We start from the raw sequence: 12591 nt of genomic DNA on the forward strand, positions 1-12591 counted from the left end.
TCTAAACACTGGTTTCACAGCTTTGAGGAAAGGTTACTTTGGCTTGTTGCATTTACTTATTAGGAATTCAGTAATTCATGTATTGAAATATGGTTTCAGCAGCTTTATGTAACTGGATAAGAGTAGGTTTAGAATAAATAGTAGACAAAGTGTTGCTTTTATATAACAATCTTAATACAGAAGCCCAGCTAAGGGATGTTCAAGACCATACTATTTCAACTGCAGTAGGTGGAAAAGTGACCAGAGTGTCTTCTAGCTGTCCCTCATTGATTATGCCTTCTGTGTTACAGAGCATTCAGTAGTTCTCTAGGCATAATGTTTTCATTATTTGGGAGACAATATCTTCCTTTTCTTTAGAAAAGTCTGACTATTTTCTCTCTTTTCCAGGTGCTGGAGTTCTTTGTGGCACTGAACTTGTCTTTGAGTGTGTTTTGCCCAATGCAACTATTTGAAATGTTTTTACAAAAAAACTGCAACTGACTGTTTTCCTCTGACTTGAAAAATCATAAGAAATAGTTCAAAAAAACCCTGATTCCGTCATTGAGAGAACGGATGGATACACTTTCAGTGGTGTGTAAACACAGATAAAAAGAAAAAGAAGTAATTTTTTACTTGTGGAAAAAAATCTTGCCTGGCAGACATCTTTTAGCATAGCAAACTTGTAAGCACATGTTGGAGAACTTTACAAGTGTCCTTATTGTGATCAGTGAGCATCTCCAAAGAACTGAAACCTTACATTAAAACACGTAATAGGGAACAGAACGTAAGAAACATGCCAACTCAGCCTCTCTTGGCATACATGGATGGACCGGATGGAATAGCCAGTACTGTTGGTGCCCAGATGGAGAATAATGATGCTTCAATGACAATAAAAGGAACAAACACAATTTCTTACAAAAGCTTGCAAGAAAAATTTCTCATGCAAGCTGAGGGATGCATGCCTCTGGACTGCATGTTTTGTGATGAGACTTTTAAACATCCTGAAGAACTTGGTAAGCATGTTTTAACTCAGCATAGGCCCACTCTTTGTGAACCAGCTGTCCTGCGTGTTGAAGCAGAGTATCTTAGTCCTCTAGATAAATGTCAAGTAAGAACAAATTTGCCTTCACCAAACAATGAAAAGGACAGTGAAGAACTTAGTTGTAAAGTTTGTGGACAAACATTTGATGAGGCTTTTGATGTTGAGACGCACATGAAAAAACATAAAGATTCTTTCACGTATTGGTGTAATGTATGTGGAAGAAGATTTAAGGAGCCGTGGTTCCTCAAAAATCACATGAGAACGCATACTGGAAAGCCTGGTTCTAGAAACAAGCACCAACAAGGTTCTGAAGGCCCTGTAACAATAAATGAGGTGGTGCAGGAACATGTAACTGAAAATGTAACGTCACCTTACAAAATTTGTATGGTTTGTGGTTTCCTATTTCTCAATAAAGAGACTCTAATTGAGCACAGTAAAGTGCATACCAAAGAATCAGTACCCAGTAGTGAAAGCCCCCAAGAGACTGGTGAACCTAAGACAGAAGAAACTTCTCGAAAAAAGGATTTTTTCCAATTCTTGAACTTAAGACCAAACACGGTTCCAGAAAATGACAAATCACAAAAACCTGTGAAATGGATCGCTGAACTAGATCCTTTCAACACATATCAAGCATGGCAGCTGGCTACCAAAGGTAAAGTTGCAGTTGGCCATGGCCAAGTTAAAGAACCAGGGCAAGAAGGAAACACAGACAATGATGATTCATCTTCTGATAAGGAAGAACTTGGTGAAATTTGGAATGCAAATAAAGGTAGCCAGACTGAAACTACAGGGAAGTCAAAAGTAAATAAAACTGGCAGTTATACAGGGAATGGTAACTTATCCCAAGATAAACTGAAACATCCCGGTGGTGAAGTGCCTTCTATGGAGATGGATTCTAAATTGTCCCAGAACAAGGAGAAACCAACACACTGTTCAGAGTGTGGTAAAGCCTTCAGAACATACCACCAGCTAGTCCTTCATTCCAGAGTACATAAGCGAGACAGACGGACTGATGGAGAGACTTCAGGTGCTTCGAGGACATGCTGTGGTGATATAATTGCAAGTCTGGATGAAAATGGAGCAGGAGAACGAATAGAAGGAGGCTCTGAAGATGGATCTGAAGACGGGCTGCCGGAAACACTTAATTTAGGTGAGTGGCATTTTGAGTATGTATGTTTGAAATAGGTGTTACTGTAGTGGTTAGGAACTCTTTAGAGCCAAAGAATGCATCTTGCTTTTCTCAGTTATCTTATCAAAAGTGGGCCAGAGATATGAAGTGGGGGAAGGGGAAAAGAGAAAAACAAGAGGTAAAGAAAAGCTCTGACACCACCATTTTGAGATCTTTGAAGCTGTGTTGGGCCTTTTTGCAGTTATGATTTGGGTTACTGGAATCATTGAAATACTTAAAATAAAAATCAGTCTAGGAAAAGTCCCTGTTCACTTACCCGCCCCCCCACCCCACCCTGCAATAGCAAAAATCTTAGTTTCACTGGATGCTTCTGAGTGTTACATATCTATTCTTGTCCATGTTTTTACAAATAGTATTTCTGAAGAAATCATTGCAGTTTCACTTTTTTTGCTGTATCTTGTAAAAAAGGGCAGAAAATGTCCAGTGCTCGGTACCAGCAATTGTTAAGATCCTGAGAAGTAAAGAATTCCAAACTTTTCCCATCAAACTGCAGGTTGTATGTTCTTTTGAATGTTATGTAACCTGAAAGCCTAAATGTCAGAACCAGCAATTTTTAAATCAGTTGCATAAGGACGTGCATGCAGGCTTTTAATATGTGGACGTCATGTATGGAACCCTTCTTCCTTGAAGGGTTGCAAACAGTTCTCTTTGACCAAGTAGATGGGCTCTATCTGTTTGTTTTCCAGGATTAGTTCTACATCTCGCCATGTTTTAAGAATACAACTGATACAAAATGATTCCTTAATTGAAAAAGATTGCTTGTCTGGGGGGAAAAAAGGAATAATGAGAAGCCTTCTAGCTAGTGTAGCAGTCTTGTGTCTGACATGCTCTGAGTCTGCATTTAAAGAACAGACACTTGCATAATCTCAAGAAATGACACAACGTACAAAATGTCCTGGCACGCACAACTGACTTTACCATTTCTGGTAATGTGCAGCCTTTTATTTTGCCTCCAGTAACAAAGGAATGGAATTATTACCTAATGTTAATTTGCTTGTTTTGTTTCTCAGTGCCTTATCCTAAACTACAACAGCTTTCATTGTGAGATGCTGAGTCATGCTTATTGAGACATTATCTGTTTAAAACAGCTACGGCTTGTCCTAGCCGTAGCATAGCCATGCTTAGCGTTTCCAGTATAGAAGCTTTCCAACATGTAGGAACTTCAGAGAACCGTTTTAGGCTATCTATTGTGTATCTAACATCTTAGTCCAGTGAAACGTCTCCTTCACACTGTAGCTTTCTAGTCAGCTTTGACTTGAGTATTTTACTTAAGTTGTTTTGCTATTTTTTTCAACTCAACCTGCCAAAGAAATCCCATTGATTTGAATGGTGTATTGTGTGTGAGCTTTCTCCCCTTTCTTGTTAGGGATTCTGCTGTACTTGCTGCCCTCCAGTGGTAACTACGGCTGCTTACACTTGCATGGAGCCAGTTTTTAATCTGTGAATTTGTTCCTTGAGTACGTTTCATAGAATAACAACCCCTGTCACTTTCCTACTCCCATATTTGTCAAAGCTTAAGCATTAATGCTTCTAGTGAAAGAAGATTACTCACTAAATCTAAGGATGATGTTGTACAGGCCCGACACTCCATTGGTTAACACAGAAATAATAATAATATTATTGCAATTAATAAGAAAATCCCTCTTCCTCCCTGCCTTCCTTCCACAAAACACCATCCTGTGTTTTGCCATGGTGCACAGAGCAGGTTTACAGTCTGAATCATCACTCGTGCTGTGAATTCAAGCACTCCCTTTAATAAAACAATACAGTTTATAGCCTGTATGCATTTTTGAGATGGGTCCTTGTCCATCAAGTTCCTGCAAGTCAGTAAAGACTTCTTTTTTTTTTTTTTTCTTTTCCACTTCTTTGAGACCTAGTTTTGCATCTTGTTTGTTCTCTGGGTCCTCTTTGTTACAGTCACTAACCAGGGTGTTACTTGACAGAGAAACCTTTAACTCTTTTGTTCTTTGATTGCTAAGTGTGCAGTAGTACAGAACAAAAGATGCTGGTAGACTGTAGGAGTTGACAACAGTTCGTCTTTCTGTGTTTTTCTTTAAAAAAAGACAGTTAAGATAGTTATAAATGAGACTCCAAATTTGCATTTGCTCTTCGTAATATAGCTATATTTTCTCCCAAAGATAAAAATGAAGGTGGTTTGGAAAGAGCAAAAGTTAAAAACCTTGGAGCCTCCAGAGAATGCAGCTATTGTGGAAAGTATTTTCGCTCAAATTATTACCTCAATATTCATCTCAGAACTCATACAGGTAAATGGGCTTCACCTTTGTGGGAGGGGAAGGAAGTCTGCTGAATCCAGTTGGATGGATTGTTTGGTTTTGCTTAAGAAAAACAGAAGTTGCCTTCAAAATTATTGATATCAAGAACGAAGTTTTCTCTAATGCAAAAAAAAAAAAATTCCAATTGAAATTTCCTAGAAGGAATTAATTATTTATGTAAGTGTAAATCTTTTTGAATAACGCTAATTATGTTAAGGTACTGTTAAGAATACAATATATTACAAAAATAATTCTTTGTGTTTTTAACAGTCTAACTAAAAGTTGTTGAGGTTTTTTTTTTGGTTTGGGTTTTTTTTTTTAAAGCTTATTTCCCAAGAACTAATTTGATTGTCTGCCAGTTGCTGCTACCTGGGAAAAAGCTTTGTCTTTTTTTGGTTCAACTTTTTGTTTTCCATAGCCAGGCAAACTCTTTCTACTTCTGTTAATGTATGTCCCTGTTTCTTTTGAAACAGCTCTATTTATAGATGAACTGTAGCATTTGTGTTATTGAATAGCATACTTGTGGTATGATCAAGGGCTACAAATTGTTGGAGTTGACCCACAGCTATACTTCTTGCTTATCTCTGCCAAACATATTGTCAGCTACCATCTCCATACATAGCCACTGTGTGGAAAATACCCTCATTGTAGCCAGAAGATGTCACTGTAGTCAGTAAAAGCAGTAAGATGTAGTTTAAATGATTTGATGAGTTTGAGAATTATGAGTACGTGGAAGGGGAAAGACAAATATATTTTACTGTTTTGTGGTCTACATTATTCCCTTTAATTGTATTAAAGACTTCAAATTGTATCAAACTTACTGATAAAACTGTGTTTCAGGTGAAAAACCGTACAAATGTGAATTCTGTGAGTATGCAGCAGCACAGAAAACTTCACTGAGGTATCATTTAGAGAGGCATCACAAGGACAAGCAAGCTGATAGTGCAGCAGACGTGAAAAGTGAGAGCAAAGTTTCATTACAGAGTCAGGAACCAGTGCTCTTGCTGGCCGCTGATGGTGCTCAAGAAACCAAAAATTTGAAGAGGCTTTTTAATTGTGCCAAAGATGCTGAGGGCTGCCCACCTACCAAGCAGCAAAAGGAAGCTCTGTCCTTGAACAATGCAATAGGCAGCACTGTCCTTTTAAAAATGAAAAATAATTCTAGGGAATTGAACAAAGGTTCCATTTGTAACAATTCAAATAAAATACATGAGAATGTGTCCACTCCTTACTCGGAAAAACTAAAGGCTGAGAAGGAAACAAAGGAAGCTCAACACCACATTCCTCATAAAAGAGAGAGAAAGACTTCTGTAGCATCAGATGGAGATGATGTCCAGTATGTTTGTGCTTTAAAGGATGGAAAAAATGTGAATGATGATCAAGAGTGCATTGAAATCTGCACACTCAAACCTGTGGTGGACTCTCAAGAAAAGCCTTTGAACTTATCTATTGGCACTTCACAAGAATGTTCAGTGGTTTCAACTAGAGGTCTGCTAGCACCCAGCACCTGTCCATTTTGTACTTACAGAACATTTTATCCAGAGGTCCTAATGATGCACCAGAGGCTGATGCACAAATACAATCCTGATACTGTTAACAAAAACTGCAGTAGAGGCAAGGCTCTAGCTAAAGCCAGACGCACTGGATGCCCTCCAGCTCTGCTTGGTAAAGATGTGCTTCCTCTGTCTTTTAATTCTAAAAAAAGTAAGGCTTCCCCATCTACGCAGCAAAAACCGTTGCAAACGGGGAAAGCTAAACAGTGTCACCCTCCACAGAACAAAGTCCCTGTCTTTTCAGTGACTGATTCAAGCAGCACAGCCCCAAGTAACCTCAAGTTTCATAAACAGCAAAATAATATTGGAGCTCAGGCAAATAACTATAGACAACCTCAGCAAGAAATGCACTCCAGTTCCACTATCTCTCCAGTACTGGACAGAGTAAAAAGGTCTGAATCTAAAGTAAAATCTCCAAGTGTCCCAGTGTCTCAGTCTGGTCTAGTAAGCAGCGGTATGAATGGGACTCTTGACTCTAACCTAAATGAATCTGCCTGGTCCTGTCATCGAGGAAGAGACTATCATTGTAGTAAATCTGTGAGCAGTGTAAATCTAGATTACGGTGAAACATCATCTAAACGAATGAAACCTAACCCGTTAGCTGTTGAACATATTGACTCTCCAATGGCTAATTACAGAAGATACGAAATGCGCAGATTTCATGTTGCAAACAGATATGCAAATCTGCTACCTCAGGAATGTTCTCGCACCAAACCTGCATCCTCTGTTTTGCCAACCAAACAAGGGCTTCTGAATTCGGACGATGTTGATCCTCCTAATGCATTGACTGTTCTCAAACCTTATGAGCCATATAGCTCTGGATCACTTTACAGTTCTTGTGGATCTAGCAATGGCCAAGTAAACACCTCTACAGTAGAAGGTACTGTATCTCCTTCCTAGCTCAATGTCTTATACTATTCCAGAGGAAAGTGAATGAAATATTAAGTGTGTACCCACCTTGAAACAGAGAAAATAAAGTTGTACTTAGCATTTCACCAAGTCTAGTCAATGCTTGGATTTTAAATCGTGGCTTGGGGAATTAGGCATGGAAGGTCTGAATTTTAAAGAGGGATTTAAAGTTCCTCAAGTTTCCTCCTCCCCCCTGCTGTGGGTCTCTGATAGCAAACATGTATTGTTTGCTCATCAGAGCACTCCAGACATGCTCACTAATCCAGGATATGGAATGAGCCTTTCTGCTTAATATACAAGAAGTCTTGGACCATCTGGAATATTAATAAAACATCTTACAAAAAACCCCAAACTGTCATGGACAATTGCTCCCTTCAATTGCAGAAAAGGATGTATTACAAATCGTAAAACCATGATTTAATCTTATACCTCTGTTCTTCAATGGGTTTTATAATGTTTAGTTTTTAGTAGGAACAGAATACTTTGTTAAATCAAGACAACATATTTCTGTTATTCTAATTATGGTTTCTCTTTACACTGAGTAGTAATGCTTTGTGGAAAATTCTGGGCCTAGCAAAGATAAATGTTTTGTCATGTATTTGGAAAACTTAGGTACTTTTGTGACATGCATGCTTTTTGTGTTTTGTTCTTAGTCAACATTTTCAAAATTTACCAGGAGGCCAAAATTAAGAGGTGCTACATGATACTTAATCAGTTGTCTGACTATTTGTAGAGGATATTTATGACTTTGAGCTGAGGTCAGGATGGACTTAACTATAAATATACAACTTTGAATTTTGAAATGAAGATCCTATAATAAAAATGAATAGTGTGTGTATGCTGTGTAGTCTTAAAGTCTCTGCTAAGTTCTTAAACTCTGAATACTCCCATTCTCTGGGAGTAAGATTATTCTTCTGAGGGAGTCTAGGTTCATAACAAGCAGGGGTGTGTTACTTGAGGTCAGAGTGAACTACAAAATACTAAATCTGCGTTTAGTTATGTGGCAAAAAAGGTTGCTAACTCTCTTCTTGTTTTTGTTTGCTTGTTTTAAGGTTGTGGGCTTCATAAATATTCAGGCTTGCTAGTGGGTTATGGAAGGATGAAGGAAAGTGTTACAGTTCTGTTTCCAGTCTGGATAGGGAGTGGATAAAGGAAAAGCCAGCATCACAGTTGACTCACTGGAGTGGTTGTGAAATGGAGTTAATTCCTAGTTTCATGAAGAACATTGTCTATGTACCATGAACTGTACCATGAATTGCTATAAGGAATGTAAAATGGGTACTAGGTTATGCATAGAATGCAGCGGGGTGGGCAGGACAAATATTGCTGTCTTTTGATTCCTAGTGACCTGAGAGAATGAAATACAGGGATTTTTCTGAGCACAGAAGTCATTCAAGCAGTTGTGGAATTTATAGCACTTTGCAAGACTTGTTTGGTTTGGTTTTGGTGTTTTGTTTTGTTTTGTTTTTTTTTTGATTAGTGGTTGATAGCAGCTAAGAGCTTAATGTGCGATCTCAACATTTGATGCAGGACATGACTGTACTTACGGACTAATCTGTGTTTATTATCCAAGGACTTGTGCTTTATGACATTGCTCTCCGTTGAGCGGATAGAACATGCAGAATTTTGAGGGAATACTCTTGATGTTGTATAAAACCCTATTAATTTTCATGAAAACAGGAAGGGGAACGATAAAAGGCTTGCAGCTTCAACCAACTAGACAAGACTAGCCTGTACCCCAAGGACTAGATAGTGGCAGTGTCTTGCTCCTTTCCAGCATTACAGTACGTTGGGAAATTCTCTTATTTCAGCAGTAGTCTTAGTGACAACTTATTGAAGTAGCAGTTGATGCAAGACTATTTTTAAACAACGACTTCACTGGAATCCACCTTGTTCTTCTTTTGAAAGCTCCACCTGTCTGCCAGAAAGATCTGTGGTAGGCTTTTCTTCCTCTTCTTTGGTACAAGTCTGGAGACAGTAGCATGTAGTCAAGCACTTTCTACTGTTCCTTGTTACTTAGAGCTCTCAAAACTATGTCTCCAACTAATTTGAGTATATTGTTGTCACAGAAATAAAAATTTAATTGTTGGTTACACAATGGTGTCTCAGGGCAAGAAAAGCAGCTTTTTTATGGCTGTTACCTATATTGGAAAGACTTCTGAAACAAGACCCCCCTCTGTGGATTTTCTTAGCAACTTCAATAAAAGCCCTGTGCAGTAATAAGTAAGCTTTTAATGCTAATTCCCTAGTTTTCAAACCACTCTGCTCAGAGGTACCCAACCCAAACCTTGACAGTTGTTTTAGAGGATGGAGGGGTAGCAAACAGGCAAACTTCTCAGTGTGTGGAGACAGTGAAGATGACAGTTTCTGCAAATTTTTGTTTTGTCTTGTTTTTGTTAAAAAGCTGAAGTTGCAAGTCCTCAGAGATGTGTTTTGTAGGCTATCATATGCAAAGCACTGCAGGTGTAGACCTGCAGGTTTCTGTAGTCTTTTTATTGAACTCTGGTGATATTATATAACATGATGTCAGAACCTTTTTTAAGGGCCTCTGTGCCTTGTGGCAACATTATTTAGGTCCTGTGAACATGTTATGTCACATGTTAAATGCTGGATCAAGTTGTCATGAGAATATGTTCCACTTGGCAAACTTGATTAAAGCATGATGCCTTCTGTTATTGCTTGTAAGCTCTGCCATTCTGCGTTGCCCTGAAGAGACAGAAACGTTCTGAAACCACTCAGTTTGTGTTATTTTCAAATTAGTTGCCTTTGCAATGGCAACACGCTATCAAGGATAACCTGTTGGCTGATTGATCTGGCAGAGGCTGCAAATTAAAGACAATTGCTCATGACACACTCCAATGGCTTCGTAGATTCTGTTGAAATATTAATTTAGCTTTACCATTTTAATTTAATTAAAGCTTGCTAGGTTTTTTCAATGCTGCATTTAAAGCTTTCATGGAATATGGATGGCAGTTGGGCTTTTTGTATCCTGTGGGAGTAATGGTTCTTGACTTTTTTCCTTAATTTTATGAAGTGTTTTTGACTGCTTGCTTAGGCTAATAAGACTTAATATGGAACAGGCATTGATTTCACATACATAAATCTGAATTAATGGTCTCAGATAAACATGAAATTACCTGTATACTAGACTGAAAATTGTTTAACAAAGGTCTTCAAGTAAATGTATAGTAACGCTCTTTAAAATGTCATAATTGCCATATAATCTATGATGGCAATAATGTAGTATACCTGGTTTTCCTCTCAAATACTCATATTCAAAAATTTAATTTTCAAACGTATAGAAACTGGGTATATATGCATCATGCTATGGAATGTGCTGCGGCACTTAAACCATAAAATGAAGCCTGCTGTATTATGAGTTAAGCAAAGATATTTCTTGGAAATGAGCAAAACCTGGAGAGATGGACATCATGTGTATACAGCTTAGAACAAAGTTGTTAAATTAATATTTGTCATTCCTCTCTTATTTGTTCTGGATACTGAATTTCAGACAATCTTAAATAGGACTAGGGATATCTTGTCTTGGGCCTGGCTCTTGAGATGATTTGTGATAGCACCTGTGGTATTTGGGGATTCTGGATGTTAATGTAGATCTGCTGGTGATTGAATGTCTGACCAATTAGATTAGCAGGAAACAATTCTAACTCCTCTAAATTTATTTTTGTCAGGAAAGAGATCGGTGTCATACCAACACTTATCTAGCAGTGTGCTACAAAAGCGAAGTTACGAAACTTTCATTGGTAATGCACACTATCGACCAAGTGACAAGAAGAATTAATAATTTACTTCAAGAAACGGTAAATGAATCTTTTGAACTAATTGTTACTTAAATGTTGCATTATGTACTCATAACATCAAAGTTTGCTGCATAGCATGATGAGAGGTTATGAAAGTCTGAACCAGAACAGCTGAGAATACCAACTCCTCCTCACTTACAAAGTGAACCAAATACCGGTGGAGCAGCATGAGTTATTTTGAATAGTGGTAATGACTTGTGTAAAAAGTACATAGATGCTTCTTTTCTAAAAGAAATGGAAGGGCTAACCATTTAGTTACAATACCAGTGGGAACTGTTCAAGGAAAGGGCTTTCCTCTTAAGTCAGTACATGGTGGAGAAGTAGAAATGAGGGGAAGTGCCTGTTATCACAGTTCGTGAATCCCATGAGAGGTTATGTTGGTTAGTCCTTCCTGAAAACGTAGACATTACTCATTTTACAACTTCTGAAAATTGCGAGGATTGCCTCAAACAAGGCTCTTTTTGGTGGATTATTTCATAGGGAAGTAAGAGTTTCCTGATAGCTCCTTGACGTTTATCTTTGTGTACTGGAGAGGTTGTTCCAAATAGTTTTTCCTTTGTTTGACTTGAGGGGTGGGTGTAGCCTCTTAGGGAAGCAGGTCAAGTGAAAAGAATTAGCCTGCTGTTCTGAATTCCCCTGCTTCATCTCATCAGTTCTGTAGCTGTATCTCAGAACTTAACAACCCCATTGTGTTTGCAACAATCTTAGCTGCTAAGGAGATAAATACTCCATAAGACTATAAATAAATGTCTGTATGCTTTTTTTTTTTTAACCCAGAGCTACAGATAATTTTCTTCATTCAAATTTAAGGAGATATGTCTTGAATGCTGTAGCGCCTGGACCAGCATGCACTATTTTATGGAAAGTTTTTATATATCTGGGGAGCAGAGCTATCTCACATCTAGTTGACAGCTTTTAAAATACTTTATTTCTTGATGTTCTTCTAATCTTACTGCTTTTATTGTCCTCCTAAGCATATTTTTGTCTAGTTCTGCTTTTTTAATCTAACTCAATTTCCTGCCTGTATTTCTACTTGGGGCTTCAGTATCTTCAAAAGCAGACCTGATTGCCAGCTCATTACTTGGTGAATAGAAGTCACAGGCCTTATAAGGCAACATCAGTTTCTAAATACATGTATGCAAGGGTGTGGAAGAAATTCCCTTTACGTTTTAAAGATGCTCCTCACAACAAAATACGCTGTACTATTTTATAGTTCTATATCACATAACTATTTATTTTTTCTCTCCTAGGTCTAACGACACAAGTGCATGTTTTATGGAATTATACCTGCAGTTCATCACTTGAGGAAAAATGAATGGTGAAAGCTACTGAACTAAGCTGTGATTGTACTATATATAGAAACACTACAGTTTTATAATACTGGTTCTGTTAACATTTTGTACCAAATAGCCATAAAAAGTAGTCTAAACAATGGGTTATGAAGGTGTGTGGAGAATGTATATCTTGACATTGATTTTTGAGTATTTTTCATTAGAGTTAATTGACCAAATATTAGGTAGGAATTATATTTTTACATACTTGAGCGCTGCTGAAGAGTTTCTTGTTGAAAAAATATATAAACATTGCACCTCAGGTAAACTATAAATGCTGAAGTTGAAATATTGTTGGCTTAATGCTCCTTTTTCATAAAGGTGGAAGTTTCTCATCTGTTTTTTCTGTTGAACTATGTTAGTTTTTTAAAACAACTTCCTAATAAATTGTCTGAAACTGTCTGGTTTATAATTGTTGTGAACATCAAAGCAATGGTGCTGACATTATGCTGATTGCCTTGTATATGTTAGGACCATAATGTGTTGGAGGGATCTCT

At 37.7% G+C, this 12591-nt stretch overlaps 1 protein-coding gene across 1 annotated transcript; it reads left to right on the forward strand.

Moving 5' to 3' along the window:
* The first annotated feature begins 772 nt into the window (after positions 1 to 772).
* ZNF217 (zinc finger protein 217) lies at positions 773 to 12424 on the forward strand. Its single transcript, XM_010080215.1, has 5 exons — positions 773 to 2171; positions 4349 to 4474; positions 5324 to 6916; positions 10635 to 10763; positions 12014 to 12424. Exons 1-4 carry the CDS (start codon positions 773 to 775, stop codon positions 10742 to 10744), a joined length of 3228 nt encoding a protein of 1075 aa, XP_010078517.1. The 3' UTR covers positions 10745 to 10763; positions 12014 to 12424.
* Positions 12425 to 12591: the final 167 nt, after the last annotated feature.

The sequence above is a fragment of the Pterocles gutturalis genome, unplaced genomic scaffold (genome assembly GCF_000699245.1).
Source record: "Pterocles gutturalis isolate BGI_N339 unplaced genomic scaffold, ASM69924v1 scaffold5914, whole genome shotgun sequence".
Taxonomy (NCBI): domain Eukaryota; kingdom Metazoa; phylum Chordata; class Aves; order Pterocliformes; family Pteroclidae; genus Pterocles; species Pterocles gutturalis.